The sequence below is a fragment of the Poecilia formosa genome, unplaced genomic scaffold (assembly GCF_000485575.1).
Source record: "Poecilia formosa unplaced genomic scaffold, Poecilia_formosa-5.1.2 Scaffold55, whole genome shotgun sequence".
In the NCBI taxonomy this organism is placed as follows: domain Eukaryota; kingdom Metazoa; phylum Chordata; class Actinopteri; order Cyprinodontiformes; family Poeciliidae; genus Poecilia; species Poecilia formosa.
The window spans coordinates 894,041-912,909 of NW_006799994.1; the positions used below are offsets into that span (position 1 = coordinate 894,041).

The 18,869-nt window shown below is 37.1% G+C and overlaps 1 protein-coding gene across 2 annotated transcripts in view; it reads right to left on the reverse strand.

The window, feature by feature from the left end:
* Nucleotides 1-18,869, reverse strand: part of LOC103138838 (protein NLRC5-like) — a 21,163-nt gene continuing 2,294 nt past the window's right edge. The window contains exons 2-32 of one of the 2 annotated variants that reach the window (XM_007553193.2): nt 18,202-18,545; nt 15,171-15,221; nt 14,536-14,613; nt 13,374-13,559; nt 13,127-13,281; nt 12,177-12,308; nt 11,776-12,091; nt 10,434-10,875; nt 10,143-10,305; nt 8,601-8,731; nt 7,836-8,067; nt 7,509-7,750; nt 6,552-6,635; nt 6,381-6,464; nt 6,210-6,293; nt 6,005-6,094; nt 5,717-5,767; nt 5,604-5,633; nt 5,169-5,252; nt 4,757-4,840; nt 4,577-4,666; nt 4,322-4,402; nt 3,901-3,984; nt 3,727-3,810; nt 2,796-2,885; nt 2,479-2,526; nt 2,356-2,385; nt 2,197-2,280; nt 2,029-2,112; nt 636-725; nt 1-502 (exon numbers count right to left, since the gene is read on the reverse strand). In XM_007553193.2, the coding sequence (XP_007553255.1) occupies nt 412-502; nt 636-725; nt 2,029-2,112; nt 2,197-2,280; nt 2,356-2,385; nt 2,479-2,526; nt 2,796-2,885; nt 3,727-3,810; nt 3,901-3,984; nt 4,322-4,402; nt 4,577-4,666; nt 4,757-4,840; nt 5,169-5,252; nt 5,604-5,633; nt 5,717-5,767; nt 6,005-6,094; nt 6,210-6,293; nt 6,381-6,464; nt 6,552-6,635; nt 7,509-7,750; nt 7,836-8,067; nt 8,601-8,731; nt 10,143-10,305; nt 10,434-10,875; nt 11,776-12,091; nt 12,177-12,308; nt 13,127-13,281; nt 13,374-13,559; nt 14,536-14,613; nt 15,171-15,221; nt 18,202-18,529 (3,903 nt within the window). In that variant the 5' untranslated portion in view covers nt 18,530-18,545 and the 3' untranslated portion in view covers nt 1-411. The remainder of the gene's footprint in view (nt 503-635; nt 726-2,028; nt 2,113-2,196; nt 2,281-2,355; nt 2,386-2,478; nt 2,527-2,795; nt 2,886-3,726; nt 3,811-3,900; nt 3,985-4,321; nt 4,403-4,576; nt 4,667-4,756; nt 4,841-5,168; nt 5,253-5,603; nt 5,634-5,716; nt 5,768-6,004; nt 6,095-6,209; nt 6,294-6,380; nt 6,465-6,551; nt 6,636-7,508; nt 7,751-7,835; nt 8,068-8,600; nt 8,732-10,142; nt 10,306-10,433; nt 10,876-11,775; nt 12,092-12,176; nt 12,309-13,126; nt 13,282-13,373; nt 13,560-14,535; nt 14,614-15,170; nt 15,222-18,201; nt 18,546-18,869) is intronic. The other variant, XM_016672037.1, reaches the window with a different exon arrangement.

Here is an 18,869-nt window from a genome sequence, read left to right on the forward strand (position 1 = left end):
TTTGTTTCCTGCCTGGTCACTGACATCTGTGCTGCAGCCCAGAGGCATAAACTCAAATCCTTCCTGCTCAACTCACACTCACATTTTATCAGCTCCTGGAGTCTGATGTGAACATGGATACCAAACATGGACATGTGTAGCTGAAGGGAGGTGCAGCAATGAGAGCAGGACTTTCAAAATAAACTGGATACTACTTCCTGTTTAAACCAAGTGAGTGCAGGACAGTTTCACACACACGCAAACGCACACACACACAAATGCATACACACACACACACGCGCAAACGCACACACACACAAACGCATACACACACACACACACACATACAGCAGCAGGGGAATGAAAAGTGAAACCAGACGAAGATGAATCTACAGTTATAACGAGTTAATCAGAAAACCGAAATAAAAGCGTTTAGAGAAGTTTACGGCTGCGGTTCACACACCTGCAGTTGACTTGTTCTGCTTTAACTCCAGCAAAATGAATGAAGGATTCGATCTGTGGACTACACAGTCACAAGCAATAATGAACTAAATGGCATCAATGACACAATTTTTTAAAAAGTCTTTAAATATTACGCATAAAAATATAAAAACACTTTCATCCATTGTCTCCTTGGAGACATGTTGAAGCAATACCTGAGCTCCACGGATGAGACTCGATGGTTTTCAGGGAAACAGCTGATCAGCGTTAACGCATCACAAGTGGACTGGATGCTGTTACTAACACTAAGAACAAAGGAAGAGCAATTAATTAGCCACAAAGCTACAGATAAAGATACTTTGATAAATATTTATCTAAAACTTATTACAGCAGGTAAAACCAACAGTAACGTTACATGTGACTTAAATGAAACAAGTAGGAAGAAGCTTAGCTTTGTATTCTCTGGTATTTTGTCATATTACACATTAATCTCCACAAACATGCAATTAAAAAAGACAAAAATACATATGAGAAAGTTTTGGTTTGTTTTTTAATTTTTAACATTATGTCAATAATTTGTTGATTCACATTCAGCAAAGTTCTTGCAAATAATAATTCTAGTTAATTCTGTTGCAAAATAATAAAAACCTAAAAAATAAAAAAAATTTAAAAAAAACACCTTTGGACCTTATTCGGTGTTTACTGATGCTTTTATGTTTTGGGGGTTTGGGGTTTTTATGTGTAAAACAGGAAACAGGAACTTTTTCTACCCGGTGAATTTTGCTCATTTACTTAAATTTTTTGTTTGTTTGCCTGTTTCTGAGTTTTCCAGCTTTTTAGTTCTTTGGTCCACTTTTCTGTTGAATACACTTCCTGAAACTCTTCAAACCTGGAGGAAATTTTAAGAGGCTGGGTTTCATTATGAAGTGATTTGATAAACTCTAGTATTTAACATGTTACTTTCCAGAAGTCAGAGTGCATTTTACTTCACTGTCAGAGCGCAGATGGTACTTTCCAGAAGTTACTTTTTGTTAATACTCCTCATAGCTTCCAGTTTGCTTTCCTGAAATGTTCTGGATAGTTTGGAAAACATTTATGATATATTCACAGAACTTACAACTTACTTTCCTGGGACTTAGAAAGAAATGTTCGCAACCAGGCGAATTGTAATCTGATACTTTCCTAAAATGTTAGTTTTCTGTTTACTTTTTTTTTTTTTCAAAATTACTAGTGATTTTCTGCATCTTTATGAAATATACAACGTTTTTCTGGAACATTACAAGTTGCTTTCTAGAACTTGGAGGTTCTTTTTCCTGGAAAACACAAAATTTTTTTCGAAACATAAACAGTATTTTCAGGGGAATGGGTTTTAATATGAGCTCAATTGTGACATGATGCTTTCCAGATCTTTACTTTATGGGACTTAACGTTCACTTCCTGGAACTTTGACAAACTTTTCAGAACAACGGATAAATTCTGGGACTTTTGAGATTCGACTGAATTGACTGTTAACTTAATTCATTGTTAATAAGTAAAAGTTTAAACTTTTGTGAAACATTCAATGAACAAAAATCATTTTTGGTTTCTGTGTAGATGTGGAAGTCTCACTTTAGTCTCTGCAGCGTTGACATCTTTGGCAACACTCTCAGCAGATTTTCGATAGATTTCTCAGCGAATGAGCATTGAGTAAACCTAAAACACAGAAGATCATAAATATGCATCTGCACACTCATGTTATGAATAAAAAGCTCATGGATACGCAATCATTAAGCTCACTCTAGCTCCAAACTGGTGCGACACTGGACCAGTTTCCTGCACACTTTGTTTACATCTGACGCTGTCAGGGATCTTCTGTTAATTCTGAAAAACACAAAAACAAACTCTAGTAATTTGTTCCTTTAAATGGTTGCAAAACTGTGCTTCAGCTGACTGTACCTGAATAACTTTGTCCTTAGTTTGCTGTTACTAAAATGAGAGAAAAGTAAGTATAGTATATTCATTTTAAACTGTAAACCTTTATAGTAAATATGAAATATTTTACTGGAAATTTTTTTCTACCTTGTGTCAGAGCTGAACTGCAGCTTCACCTGGTCTTTTCCTCCATCACTTCAAGAGCAGAAAAACAAATAATGCAGTGATTTTATGTTATGAAAAATAGTTATTGAAAACAGATCAAATGGAGAGCCATTATGCAAACTTAAAGTTTTTGTACTTTCATTTGGAGTTCTAGTGCTTCTAAAAACAGAAAAATGCTTTAAATAAAACCATGCAGCTGTTTTTTGGCATTGTTTAATGACAGGTTGTTGTCATTAAACAATGACAACAAAAAACATTAATGTTTGGTGCTTCAGATAAAATCGAAAATTAGACGATACCTGATGTAAACGTGCGTTAACCTGTTGCTGGAGCATAATGCATCCGCCAGCATGACCACTCCGTCCACCGAGACGTCATTCCCACTGAAACTGAAAAACACAGAAATCATGGTGAATCATGAAACCAAACCACAGAGGTCACAACATGAAACCTGTTCAGAACCGGTTTGGTTCAGCCCTGGGTTTCCTTCCCATTGTTTATGCAACAAAACCACATAGAATGAACATGAAGAATATATGGGGCCTATTATTCAAAATCTACATTTTGCACATTTTTGTACTTCCATTTGGGTTTTACTGCTTTCTAAAAAACAAATCAAGCATTTAAAAAAAAAACATCCAGCTGTTTTTTAGTAAAACGTTATTGCTTTTTGGTGTCTGGAAAATGAACTGTTTCAAAAACTTTCTGAATGTAGTCACTGAGCCGTTACCTAGCAACCCCAGCCACGCCCCGTTACCTAGCAACCCACATGCAACTCCAGCACATTTATTTGGTCAGGTGGTTTTACCGCTGGAAAAGCCGGGGTGGAAGGGAGTGGGAAATGTTTTAATTTTTTGCTGGCTGCGCTGGAGGCTCCACTTCTGCTTTTCAAAGATGTACAGTTGCATAATTGCACATCTGTTTGCAGTCATTTTGAGCAGCTTAGTTGGATGCAAAGTGACAGAGTTAAAACAGTTAATTCTGAAAGGAGCTCAAAATAGTTAGAACTGATCAGACTAAAATCTTTAAGATTTTGTGCAAAAAAAAATTTAACAAACTTGTTTTGTACAACCCATAAATCTATCCTAAACTTTTCAAGGAAGCACAGCAGGTCACTCTGAAGCAAAGATGAAACTTCATTCATACAACAAATTCCTAGTATTTATATCCAGTTTACAATGAAGCTACCCAGCAGACTTGCAATGTCCTCAGATTAGCTCATTAACTTACTCTACTCGTTGGATTTTGCTTAGACGAGGCAAGAAGTCCAACAACTTCTTCAGTCCTTTGTCGCCTAACTTGTTGCAGGACAAGCTGAAAATAATAAACAAGAGGCAGTAGTTATTTTTGATGTATTCAGTGGAACCTTGTTGGTTTCTCGTTTTATGTGTTTTTGAGTCTTACTCCAAATCAGAGAGATCAGACGACGCTCCCAAACTTCTCCAAACTCTTTCCAGGTCGATGGGCTGAAGATTACAGCAGCTGAGGCTGAAACAGGAAGCAGATTTAAGTTTTTATTGTCAATAGACGGACACTACATGCATGCTCAGCATGAGGGATTGCTGCATTCACACCTCCCTAAATGAACCAGACTAGAGTTGGATTACAGCAAACTAAACAGTGAAGATGTGAATCCTCCCTAAACGTTGTAGGACGGTTGCTTTCAGTGATTGGAGTCGGTCGTCTGTGAACTAAAATCACTAAACCTCCATTAGAGGTAAACCCAACTCAAAAACAGCTATGCCTATCTAATGTTCAGGTAAAATAGTTAACACTTAAATAATAATAAATATATATTGTTCTGAAATTAAATCTCCATACAAACCAGAGTGTTTTAGAGGAAACATTTGCAGTTTTTTCTCTCCCTCCAGAAAACACAACAGACACCTGGACTGGATCCTGCAGCCTGAGAAGTAAAGAAAAGTAAAGTTTGAGCAGCAACAACACCAGATTATATGAAACTACTTCAGGTCTGTGATCTCAGATTACAGTTAGCTGCATTGAAACCTGTTATGGGTTAACTCAAACACGATGTAATGTGATTCCACATTTAGTTGGTGCAAAAAGTCATTTTCTGTACCTGATGTTCATCTCCATGACAGACAGACAGTCAGAAAGCAAAGCAGTGAGAATCACCACACTCTGAACTGACGAGCAGCTGTCATTCAATCTGACAGGAAACAAAAAAACAACAAAACGCTGCTGTTTATTTCCATAATTATCATGTATGTTGTTCTTACTGAATGGAGTTTTGACTTACATGATCCTGTCAGTGATGCTGAAGTTTGGCACAAACTGAGTTAGCATTTTTAAAGTCTCCTCATCCCACTCGCCTCCAGACAGACTGAAGAAAACAAACAGACAGCAAGTCAAACTCAACAAGTAAGAGCCCTGGACACACAGTAGGGGTGCACAGATTGCAGTTTTCTAGCCAATCGCAGATTACTGATTTTAAAAACCCTGAGCCGATTTTGGCCGATACCAATTCTTTTGACTGAAATGTTGCTAAATATAGCAAGAAAGTTGCTGAGTTGGCAACAGTCGAGTGACTATTGTTAACTGCAAATGTGCAGACGTGACCTGGTGGGCCGGTCAGTCAGACTTTGAATCAAACCTCCTTAGGTTACATTTTTCTAATAAAAAAAATCATCTGTGTGTCTGAGGTTACTCACTCCAGCTCAGACAGGGAGGGACAGCGAGCCAGCGACCTGGCGAGGTTCTGCATGCCAGACTTAGTCCACTTCTGGTTCAACAATCTGATCAAGAAAATCTGAGTTTAATACAAATAGGGTTGTCCCCAAGTAACTGCATTGCTTTTTACATCTATGTGTTGTTTTCAGACTCTCTCTGCTCCAGATTCACAAAGCAAATAGTGCTAAAATCCACCTGCACAAACATGTCGACTAACTGCAGCTGGAATGTAATGTACAACGTACAAAAGGTGCTGTTTTTAAAAAAATCTGATTATTTTACTCTGGATATGATTTCATTAACAATTGAAAAATAAAGTTTTCAACCAAATCCTTGCATAATGTCTCATTAGGAGAAAATTAAGTGGATGGATGAACAAACTGGTTTAAATAAATTAAACTACAGAAACATCGTACCTCACTGTTGCTTCTGGCTTAATTTTATGGCTGCAAACAGAAAAACATTTTATAAAAGGTTAGAACTTCTTAAAGTTAATGTCATTATTTTATTTGCTGATTATGAAACTCACCTGTTTGATTCAGATTTTTGAGAAAAAGTCAGAGTCAACTCTTTGATCCCGCTACAAGAACGGAGACAAAAAATCTGTTAAGATCACTAATTGCTTTCTTTGAGGCTTAACGCTGCAGTACGCAACTTTAATAAACATGTTTTTTACATATTTGTTAAAACTGTCATAATATCATGACAGTATAACAGAAGACAAGCTCCTCTGGCTTGTCCCTGCGGTCCTACTGCCATCTGCAGAATCCTAATTTGGGTAAAAATGCACTTGTGTGTGTTTTGTGTTTTTTCTTACTCTGCATGAACCTGCTGGATGTTCGAGCAAGAAGAGACGTGTTTAACAAGACACTCTGCTGCTTCCAGAGAAGTGTTGTTTCTTCCCAGCCTGCATACACACACACACACACACCCACACACACACACATGAATATAACAAAAGACATGGAGTCTGCTACTGCTACGTTAGAAAGCCTGAACGTTTATGAGCAGAGCCGACTTACTTTACAGATGCCAAGTTTTGTAGTTTGGCAAGAACGTCCGCAATGTGTCGGATTCCTTCGTCTTGCAAATTGTTGTCACTAAAACTGAAGCAAAAAGTAGAGAAACATTCTTCTTATCAACTGTCACCTATGTTCAGCTGTAATATGAGATATTTTATCTTGTAAATTTACTTGAGCTCAGTGACGCTGGGACAGTTCTGCAGACCGGAGGCCAAACTCGCAGCTCCTGCAGAACTCAGACTGGCACCACAAAACCTGGTGAAGAAACAAATCAGATTTAAAAAGGAAAAACTACAGATGACTCAGATTATATTCTGAGTAAAGTATGGAGCAAAAACCCACTCTAGTTTCCTCAGCGCTATGAATCGAGGTAGAACGGAGGAAAGCTTCTCTGCAAACTTATCACCATACTTGCGGCTCCGAAAACTGCAATGAAATAAAAAGGAAGTTTGAAAGTGTTACATGAAAATATATAATAAACACTGTAATGTACGAAGTTGTGTTGTGTTAAAACAGTAGAGTCCAAACTTTTTGCCTTGAAAATTTTAAGCACTGGCAGGCCATAAAATTCATTAAATTAAAAATTAGTTTATTGTGATTTTTTCTACTTTTTTTGTACAGTTTTACCTATTTTTTATTAAATCGTTATATTATTAAAGAGCCAAAACAAGGAAAGGGCTTGACTTTTTAAAAGAAAAACTGAGAATTTCCCATTGTTTGGGGTCATCACTTGTTTTACATTTTTCTGGCCAAATTCTGTACTTGTGGTTAAGGCCAAACAAAATCATTTCAAGGGCCACAAACGGCCCGTGGGCCACACTTTGGACACCTCTGTGCTAGAGGCTTTCATAATATTTTCATATTAAATCAGCCTTTGAGGCTAAACCTGCCTGAAGGAAGCATGGCTGCATTGTTCTCATGTATCTATGATTTATTCCCTTCATGATAACATCTGCCTGAGCTTGTCTCTACATTCAGTATCTCAGGTTATTTGAATTTGATTATTTAAATTCACCAAACCGTGTGTGAAACAACATGCTGAAGTTAGTTCTGTAGAAAACTGTGTTCCCAAAAGACAAAATTATTTCTGCTGGATCATCATAACTCCAATCTATAAATTTAAACTACTGTTAATGCTTTCTCTCTGCAGGACATTTCCATATGAATCTGATTGTAGTCAAAGTGCATGCGTCTGAACAGATATGTTGCATTTTATCCGGCTTTTATATCCATGATGTGAGACATGCGAACTGTGAGCATGAATTAGTTTAGTTTGAATGTGTTTTAATGTGTTTGTACCTGAGGTAATGAATATACTGACACCTGGACAGGCTGTCCAGACACTCCAGCTCCATCGAACAGGCACCGAAGTCCAAACCGACACCTTTGGTACCGACCGAGTTGACCACAAACGCCAGCGCCTCGATGTCACTGGGTAACAGCCAGAAGTTTCTGAGCTCCAGCGTGGGTCGCACCCTCACCACCTGCTGAGCCAGCTGCTGGTTCTGGCTCTCCTGAACACAATGGCAAAGCTGCAAAATCTGTCGCAGCACAAGAGCAGAAAGTCATTAAAAAGAACCGAAATCTGAATTTCATGAATCAGGTTTTGTTTTTTTTTAAAATCACCTTCGGTCCAGTCAGAGAGGCACTGCGGCACAGAGCTTCCAGTAACTTTAGGACAAGGGCCTGGCGTTTCTGGACCCAGTTTTGGGCTGCTTTTAACCCTGTTGCCTTGGCAACGACCTCCAGAGCTGGAGTGCAGTCCGACGAAGCCAGACCACAGACGTACAGGTAGAGGGAATCAGTGAATACTGTCTTCTGGTCCGATTTAGTCGTCCAGCGAGTTTTCAGACTGAATCTGAGAGAGCAAACAGGGAATATATATGTTTGTTTGGCCATCCGGGTCATAATGGCATAAAGTGATAATTACTGGAAGACACTATTAATCTATTTTTTATTTTATTTTTATTTTAACAAGCAATGTCTTCTGTCATTTTGCCTCCTTTTTGCACAGTCACAGTCATTTAGCATGCCAGTTTGCACCTGCTATTCAAATGTGCACATTAAAGCCACAGAAACAGCACCTGCTACCTAATTCTAGCTTAATAAATCTCATTTCAGGTGATAAGCTATTACATTTGCATATCCTCCTCCAATTATGTTGATCTTTCTGATGATCTACATATATTTTGCATATTCATGAAAGCAAACATGCTGAATGAATTTGCACCTGCTATCTACACCTGGTCTGTAGATCAGATTTGTGCATGATACCAAATTTGCAAACAAACTTTATAAAGGTCTTCATGCTCTTTATGTTTAATGTTTTTGACCGAGTCATAGCTGTGCCGTTCAATGGGGACGTAGGAATGTAAAATATATTTTTCCTACTTCTTCTTCAGGTCTGCATCACTGACATCACTGCTTGTCATGATCCTGAGTGCAGCCAGAAACTCCTGCACTGTGAGATGCAGGAAGCAGTAAGCGTTGACGACACCGCCACCACGACCTCTGACCTCCATCTGACAGGGAGAGTCACAGACATGTCGGTTTATGGTCTGAAGCTATGACACTGGAGCTAAAATGCATTAACAATGATTTATGACATGCTGAACATAATGTCTGCAACAGTTTGAACAGGAAGTTGTCATGGCAATTAAAAGGTTTTTACTACCAACTCGTCATTTTAAATGTTAACATTTAGTTTTTTTATTGGTTAGTCATTTGCATCATCCACTTCCTCTAATTATAACCACCAACTGACAAAGTAGCAACAAGTTCACATGGTGAAAGAACATGTAATAATGAAGCTAACAAAAAGAGTCAGTAAAGAATATGGATTTAAACATTTTGTAGCTTATACCTCCCAGTAAAAGGAGCAAAGTTACATTTCTCAGAAAAAAACACAATATTACATCAGACATACATACAGAAATGACAGAATCATGGGGAACACTTTTGACATGATCATTATCTGTAAACCAGAAACATTTATATTAATAAAAAAAAGAACTAATTAAACACTTTCTGTGTTTAATTTGATCCCCTGTTTGATATGAAATGATATTTTAATTAACTGTAATGTACCTGCAACATGGCCTGATATTGATGTTCTGCATAGGTAAAAAAGAAACACAATTTTGCGATTGCTGTGTTTCCATTAAATAGACATGTAAGTAAGCACGTGAATGAGTGAATAAGTCATTAAAAACCATGCCATGTCATCCTAACACTTCCTGTCGTCTTCTTCTTTGTGGTTTTCATCAGTGGAAACGTGACACATGATGCGAAAAGTGTTTCCATTGACGTTTTGTGAAATAAACCAATTTTAATACAGCAAATAAAACCACATAAAACTTTTCAGTAAATCAAGTAAGACTTTTATATAAAAATTGTTGGGGGTTTTTTTGTTTTGTTTTGTTTTTTTCAAAATTGGGGTTTTTCCATTAAACAAATTTATTTTCAAAATGTCAAATTGTGCAATTTTATGGTCAATGGAAATGCTGATACAGTTTTCAAAATAAGGCTCCCCTTATAGATGGCTAATAGTTCACATATGTGTTATTAATTAATCTCTGAGCACTTTGTAAATAATTAATAACTGTTTATTATGCATTAATTAAGGGTGAGAAGGAGATTAAATCTACCAGTTTCTTGCCAAATAGTGAGTCTGTTCACTTATATATTTTATCTAGAGTTGAATTTCAGACTACTTTGTAACCATAATAAGCATTTGTAAATGTATTTTTTTTAGCATGCACTCTCCTTCTCCCCCTTAGTTAAAGCATAATAAAGTTATTAATAATTTATAAAGTGTTTATAGATGAACTGATAACATATCTATAAACTATTTATTAGCCCTGTTGTAAAGTGGTGCCAGTTTTGTGCACATTTGTAATGGAAAAGCTCCAGAGAAGTGAAACCATGTCTGACCTGTGAGAAGAGTCCTGACTTGACTGAAGACTGTAAAGTTTGCAGAGGAACGTCTTCATCCAAAAAGATAATCCTGCTCTCCTCCAAACCTCTCCATGCCACCCGACTGAGCTCACACAGCTCAGCAGCAGGAAGACTCACAGTTTTCCATGCAAACTTGGCACTGCACAAAGAAACAAATACAAATTTGCTGACAATATAATACAGACCAAGTGTAGTTTTATAGAGATTTTAACTAAAAACCCAATGTTTTGTTTTAGTTTTTGTGTTGCTGTGTTTTCTAATCCTCACCTTTGAGAAAATCCTGAGATCTCTGCTGCGTTATTTCCTCCGGTCCGATCAGTGTGCCGGTTAAGAAATGCAACAACAGCAGCGAGGTAGATCTGAGTCTGGGTTGAAGGGATTTGTGCTGATGTGAAAGAAAACATGGATCTGCTTTTTGCTCCATCCATTAATGTCTCCTCACTGTTTTCACCATGTTGTGCTTTTTGGGAGCGACTCTCATTGCCACCCATTCCATCAGGAGTTTGTGCGTCTTTTCTCTCTATTTCTAGAGGTTTTTTCTTTACTCCAACTGCTTTTTCTCCTGGCACCTTTGTCTTTTCTGCATGTCGGTGCAGTGAATGCTGCAGAAAGACGCAGCAGATGTTGCAGAGGGCCGGGAGGGAAGACATGGCCAGGAGGTGTCGGCTGGAGAAGAGGATTTCTGCTGCATTGGCTGCATGATTTCCATCTGAACATCAGAAAGGAGAAAATAACAAGTTAAGCAGCAGTAATGTTTACTGAATAAAACAGATATTAATGCGCTGATATTTAAGAACTGATGAGGCCTTTCAGATTCAAGGATATATTTGGAAAAATCTTTGAATCTTTGGAAAAAGACTTGAGCAGATTTGCTTTAGAATAAGTTAAGGTCAGGTTTCTGAAAATGATACACTAATAACCAATTTGTGCAGCAGAAAACACTTATTTCACTCAGTAATATGCAAAACTATTGTCAACTTTTATCCGTTGCATTTTTTCCCAATTATTTTCTTCATAATTTGTAGCTTTACATTTAAATAAAATGTTAATAAAATGTGTATATATTTTAAAACTTTGCTGTTTATCAAATAATTAATTCTCTCACAAGGATAAAAAAAAAGGAAATTTAGACAGTAGTAGTAGGTAACTCTTATTTTCTGTGTTCATTTCTCAAAATGTCAAGGTTATCTAGTTTCTAGTATAAATATCTTGGTACACTTAATGCAAGACAAAGTTAACTTCAAAGTTACTTTTAGCCAGAAATAACAGGTTGTTTTAAGTCAATAAATCCTTAATATTGATTATAATCAGTACTGTTTCCATTGGCAGATTATTAAACTTATAACAAGACATTTTCCCATATTATAAGTGAAATAATTTGCCACTGGAAGTAGAACATTTTTATCAATATTAACAAATTATTGACTTAAAACAAACTGCTATATCTTGCTGAAAAGGTATCAGTTAGTTTTGTCATATAAGAAGGTACTAAGATATTTGTACTAGAAACTAAAGGAAGCGTACTGGGTAAGAGTTTGTTTTTGCAGTGTAGAAGTAAATCCCTCATCATGTTTCCAACTCTAGTAGAATGAAATGAATTAATATTAACCTTTTCCACTAAAGAAGTTGTTGACACACTCTTTGATTTCACGGTGGTCCCACGGCAGCAGCTGCCCCACTTTGTCGGACAAACCGTCCAGATCTACGACGTCGCGTACTCGACTGGTGACCAACACGGTGCTCCCTGCGAGAAGCCGCCGGCTCAGTAGCCCTGAGATGAGCTCTGCCACAGGCCGAGGTTTCTCTGAGTCCAGACGCTCATTCTGAACCCTGTGTCTCTTTAGTTTTTTCTGGAACTCATCGTAGCCGTCCAGCACCCAGCAGCTCTGCTCTGGATTGGAAAGGAGGTAGTCCACAACAGCCTGCTGCTCCAACAAAGAAGACGGTCATTTTTAAAACATTTAATCTGCTGTTTGCTGCGTTCAAACGGTATTTGAGGTGTTGTGGTACCTTTGCTTCATTGTCTCCATTAGTTGGGAGGTAGTGGTGAAACAGCAGCTCAGAGAGGGAGAGAGGGTCCGACAGGAGGTTGAGCTGACGAAGCTCCAGCAATACAAACAGATGGGATGAAGGGATGGGGCCCTGGATGACATGAAACATTTAAAAACCTCCCATTACGGAACAGGACATATAAAAACTGTCATCTTACTGAAGGAACGCCACAAAGCATTGCTTAATGGGTGAAGTAAAAATAAACTTAGAAAACTTCAGTTATTTTTGTGTGAAACATCATCTAAACCTTTTTAGAATGAAAAACACAATGAAAATAACAACTACAGCAAACCGAGCCGGAGAGAGAAATTTAGTTTTACTTTCATTTCAGCAAAAGTCTACAGCAAACAAACTGCAGATAGGCGGTTATATCCAAATGAATGTGTTTGCAGTTTTTATCTGGTACTTTCCACAGGGGCAAGTTGGGCAACTTTTTTAATGTAATTTTATTTTCTGTTTCATTCCCCCTGCAGGGCATTTGACTGGATTTATGGTTGGGCTGCTTTCACAAAGAATCCACAAATAAAAAGAAAAAAATCCTGCTTTTTATCCCTGCAAATCATTTTTATTTTCCATTTCTCATGTCTTAATTGGTCACTGAAAGAAAATAATTCTGACTTTAATCTCAGAATTTCTATTCTGAAATTTAAAAAATGTCAGAATTCAGTATTTGAACTCAGAATTTGACATTAAACTCAGATTATTTTTATTTTAATCTCAGATTTCTGACATTTCCCATAACTCAGAAGATTAAAGTCAGAATTCTGAAGAAAAAAAAATCTAAATTCAGTTGTTTTTTTTCCAGTGGCTCTAATCCTCTTCTGTAGTATTGATATTCCAGCAGCTCAAGAAGAACTTCATTTTAAATGCATCATTTATAGTGAGTAAAATGAGAAAATTGAACTTACTAATCCTTTCGTCCACTGTTGCCCGATAAAAGACATCAGCAGAGTTTTTCCTGAGCCAGGTTGGCCGGCCAAAACCGTCACTTTTCCTGTGCATCCCTGAAGAAAACTCTCCAGAGTCAGTCTGGACTCTGGCCACCCGTCATCACCTTCAGGCTCTACAGTTGGTGAAAAATGATTGAGGGATTAATTTCAATAAATGTGGATTACTTTCACTGATTAAGAAAGGAAGCAGGAAGTCAGTCCTGACCTGGTGTTCTGCCGCCTCTCTCTGCAGAGCTGGGAGTCTGATCCGGTCTGTCCCTGGCTCTGTTTGCAGTTCTGATGCTGACCCAGATTTTGTCCGGCTGCACATCCTTCAGCAGGCCCTCCGACAGCCGCCTCCACCTCTGCTGCAGGGAACCTGCTGCTTCAGCCTTGTACTGCTCCCAGTAATCTGCAGGTAGATTTAATTTACGAAACAAGCTGATCATTTAATAAACTGCAGGATCCAAACATACGACTGCAGTTTCACTTTCAGCTCTTTGGCCTTGAGGCAGGCTGGATTCTCACACGTCTCTGCTTGAAATCTGAGTTAAAACCGATAATATAATGTTCAACAAAAATAAGCAGAAGTTTACAGGTTTCAAAGCATTTTTTTTAGAATGTTAAGAGCCACAACTTTATTACTTACCGTTTTAAATTCTTAATATTTGTGTTAATAAAGAGTAGAATATACCAGAATGGTTGTTCTAAGACCTCATACTGACTGTTCAAAATCCAAAATAGCCTTTTCATGTCAACTAAAAACATTGAGACAGAAATTCATAAATTATTTTGGTGATGCTAAATTTGTGCAAATGTCACATTTAGGGGAAAGTATGCCTGCATGGGATGGGGAAAAAACCATCTGCTGAAAGCTGGAGGTAAGTCTGGCACAGGAAAAGAGAAAAATTAAGCACCCTGCTGTGATGTCACTGAAGTCATGATTCACCCAATCAAATCATTTTGCTTCTTTTTTAAATGTGCAAACATTTTTGCTGCGGTGGATTACAACAACACATGTTGCAGCAGCCAGGAACTAAGCTAAGTTTATATATTTACATTTGAGAGCATGTGTTTCATTTTCATGGACAAAATTATAAAATACTGAAAAAAAATGTTCTGAAAATTCAAACTATTAGTCACCAACCAAAATCAGACTCAGCTTTATTTGCACACAAGGAAGGAATTTGACTTCAGTTAAACTTTGCTCTGAATGAAGACATTTTAACACAGAAAGAAAAAAAAACTATGAGAATCAAACAGGATTTAAGGCAGCATCTTTCTATTCTTTCCTGAATTATTCAGAGACTTTAGTAACAACCGTTCCTAAAGTTAGTTTCTGAATGTGACAGCAGCACAAATTTTAGGATTTGGTGTGTGTGTTGTACCAATCCGTGGGCGTTTGGTGAGCTGCTCCTCTGCAGGCGGCGTTAACGGCTGCTGACCCGTCACACTGGAGGCTGCATCTACCATGCAGAAGAATACAGAAGATACATGAAATAAAATACTTCAACACAGTCAGAGATGTTATAACAATAACAACAGGTCTGCAAGTTCCTGCAGAATAAAGAATTATATCTCTTAGTTATTAGTTTATGGTTTCAAATTAAAGAAAATTTCTGACATTAAACAAAAGCCTTCAAACATCCTGAATATGTGCAGCTCTGTCCAAAATCAAACGCTGCAATCATTTTCAATTTTCATACTTTTCAATCGGTGAGTTCAGTAATATGAAACTTAATCCATTCAACAGAACTAATTAAGTTCTGTTACCTTGGCAAAATATCCACAAAGAATAGCTGAGTATTAAAAAAGAGCTACGTCAGCAGAAAGATCATTATGTATAGAATGTAGAAATTTAAATAAGTAATACCAGGTTTCTGTCTGATCAAAAATACAGATCAGGTTTAGTTTGATTTTTGTTGCTTTGACATTTGGAAACTTTTGACGTTTGCTGCACCTGTTTTTGTTCCAGTTAAACTTGTTTTTAACTGAAAACTTAATTATGATCATCATCAATTACCTTCATTTTCCAAACATGATGTTCCGGTTGAAAGATTATTCAAAGCATCATCTGAACAAGCAGAAAGAGAAGATTTAATCATTAAATAAATCATTCATTAAGAATTAATTATTGGTAAGAATATGTTCATATTCATCTTTACAAAAGCAATTCAGATCTAATTTAGCTCCCAAAAAGAAATGTCAAATTTGGATGTAATTTTGTCCATGTGCAGAAAGCAGATCTGTCTGCAAAGGGAATCGGAGGAAATAAATGTTGGCATTACAAATAGGACAGAACTGGCAGCAGCTGATGAAGTTTTATGGCGATACCTTTACTTAGCAAAATGAGATGGTAAGCAGCCTGTTTTACAGCAACACAGTGTTAAAATTCACAGTCTTGATCCCAGTGCAGATGCATTATTCAGAATGGGAATGTTTTAAAAGTTCCTTCAAACATCTGACAGGACTTAAAGTTCCACACAAACCAACTTGATTGTCTCATGTTAAGACCAACATGAGACATTTCCGACTTGCCAACGACTTAATACAACATGAAGTGTTCAGATTTAAAACAACAGGCATTAAATGGCCCAACGTTGGAACCAAAATGAGATTACGTCAGTTTATCAGAAGGACCTGCTCTGTGTCCTCCATCAACCTGGTGCAGGTGATGTGAGACAGAAGACTTTAGCTAAAATAACATCACTGTTGGACAATGTCTCCCCCTCATGCATGAAGCTGTTGCTGAACTGTCTCAGTGAAAAACTGCTTCATCCTTGGTGCGTAGCGTTATTGCAGATCCTTCCTCCCTGCAGCTGTTATATTTTATGACCATCGCTGCTCCCAACAAACTTAAGCTCAACAAATGTTTACATCCCTGCTATTATTTATAAGTTTCTCAATTTTTTACATCTATTCCATATACTGTTTTAATCATCCTACTCAGCTGCCTGTCTCTTTTAATGTAAGTAAGCAATTTTTAATCTCTGTACATAATTTGTTTCATATGCTGTAAATCTGCCCTTTCTGTAGAGTCTCATAATCTTACTTTCTGTTTGTAGATCTTCATCCAAGTGCTAATCTGCATGTTTCAACTTGTCCGTCGTGTTTCTGTTGGAAACACCTGAAGGACAATAAAGGTTCTTTCTATTCTACTCTATTCTGAACTGAGACGCGCAAAGGTTTTGGTTTGCTTCTTGAACAATGACACTAGGTGTTGTTTCATGAAGGGTAAAAATGCAGCCAAAGATATCATTAACATAATACTACGGTATGACTGGTCTCAGATCTGCCACAATACACTCACACAACAATCAAATGCCAAAAGCACAGCTAACGCTAACATGAAGCAAAACCACTCGCCATCTTGGGATTTTACTGGTTACCTTACATAATCATGCAACCAATAATATCAGAGACCAATAATATCAGAAGCCCACCACACACCACACCACAAAAACACAAAATTTGACCAAGTATTTTTGTCTAGTTACCAGCGTAAATATCTTATTAGACCTAAAATAAGACAAAACTAACTTAAAAGTAAATTTTCAGCAGTATATAGGAGCTTTTATAAGTCAATATTTTCTTAATGCTATTTTTTTAAAGTACTAAAAAATAGCACTGGCATGTTCCCATGTTATATTCTTCTTATAACATGGGAACATGTCTTGTTAATAAGTGAAATATTGTTCCTGTGGAACTAGTGTTTTTTTATCAATAATAAGGTGTTATGTACTAAAATCAAGCTCCTATCTTGCTAAAAAAAAAAAGTTACTTTTAAGTTAGTTAAAACGTTTTTTTAACATATTTGTACGAGAAACTACTTGCAAATTAAATCTGCCTGTTTACCAAATAATATCCAAATCACAAAACTTCTTCTGAGTGTTCAACTTTCTTATCTGTAAATGAATAATAAAATACTTATCATTTAATAATAAATGCACTAACATAAATTATGACAATAAAATAGGATCAAACTGTCAAAGTCCCTAAATTTCCATGTACACAAACACAAATCTCCACTTTGTTTTTATAATTTTTTTAGATTATTTTTATTTTTGCACAGTTTTTGTGTGGATGAAAGACCAAAGGGCATAAAAGGTTTTGGTTTTTCCAGATATCCGTCTATGTGTGGACCAGGTTTCAACCTTCAGAGGTTTGAACTAAGTGAAGTCTGGAGAGGATCACGACTTTCCAATCAAAACGAAAGGAAAAACACAACAAGAACCTCAACAAATGAGAAGCAAACTGAAGGTGATAATCTGCCATCTCAAAAGTGACATAGTCATATCAAAGATCAGCTTTATAAAAGATTGGCAGCAACGAGGAATTTCACTGAGCCAGGCTCTCTTGCCACTCCCTAATCGGTTTGGTTAGAAAAAAGAAAAACACTTCCGTGTCAAAGAAGCATGTAGCACTGCAGCATATCTTCGACCGTGAGGTGGTTTCCTGTCTTTTTTTTTACAGGCTGCCAAGCTGAGTTCAGATCTTTTTCATTCACTCAACAATATTTAAACTAACCAATAATTATGCAAATCGGTCATCCAAAAGTTACTGTTTAATAGTCACAGAGGTGGATAAAAAAAATTTATTCAAGGAAGCGTAGCACTACTTCAACATATTTTTACTCAAGTAAAAGAAAGTATTTGCTAAAAAGTCTCTTCAAGTACTCAGTAACTGATGAAATTATTAATAATTTAATACTTAAAAATTACATCATCAGACAGACCAAACTATAACATTAAGTGGAAATTTTGGTATTTTAAGGACCAAAATTACAATAATTCATATAAAATAAAAGCCTAACAGAGTCAGACAAATATTTTTTTTTCCAAATTAATTTCTTTCAATAAAAAAAACTTTAACAAAAACTGCAGGTGTGTGTCTGTGTTTGGTGAACTTTTGGTTAAAACATGTTTGTTTTTCATTCAGTGGGTAGAAAATACAGACATTTTACTCAAGTTGGAGTAGAGATACTTCATAATGAAATTACTCAAGTAAATGTCTGAGTAAATGTAACTATTTTCTCCCAAACGCTGCATACTCACTGCATTCATATCCAGCCACCGACATGAGCTTCGACTCCAGATGCATGGGGATGCCCTCACACAGAAGACAAACCCTCTGAAGGAAGTTGCTGCATTCTGCAGTGTTGGCGTGTCTGAAGTACTGCAGCATGGCTTCGATGTGGTCTGACGGTGCAGCAGAGCCGCTGGTTGTTTGTCTGCTCAGCCACATGGCACCATCCGGCACCGCTTGGATAAGCTGCATTATGACCGAGTCCAACTGACAGCGAAGGATGGCGACCAGCTCTGAGTATTCCTGAGCCAAGACGGAATTTGGATTTTCATCGTCAGGGTCGAGCTCCTCATCCATGATCTGACTCCATCAGCTGAAGCACAAAATCACACGATAATTAAAAGAAAAGATACAAATCCATGTTTTCCAATCAGTGATTGGACCGTCTGCCGTACAATGTGTGGATCAGTACCAGCCCTCAGGGTGACTACTGAACTTAACTGCTTGACTTTTATCACACTTTATACTGCATGGCCACACAAACCAACAGAAATGCTTTTCATACTTTTATACTTTATATTTTATATATTTTCTTTGTATGGTGTATTACAATTACAGTTTGTATGGTGATTGCACCATACAAACTGTAATTGCAACAAATTTTCCCAAACAGCAACACTCTTCTGTGTGGAAGTTG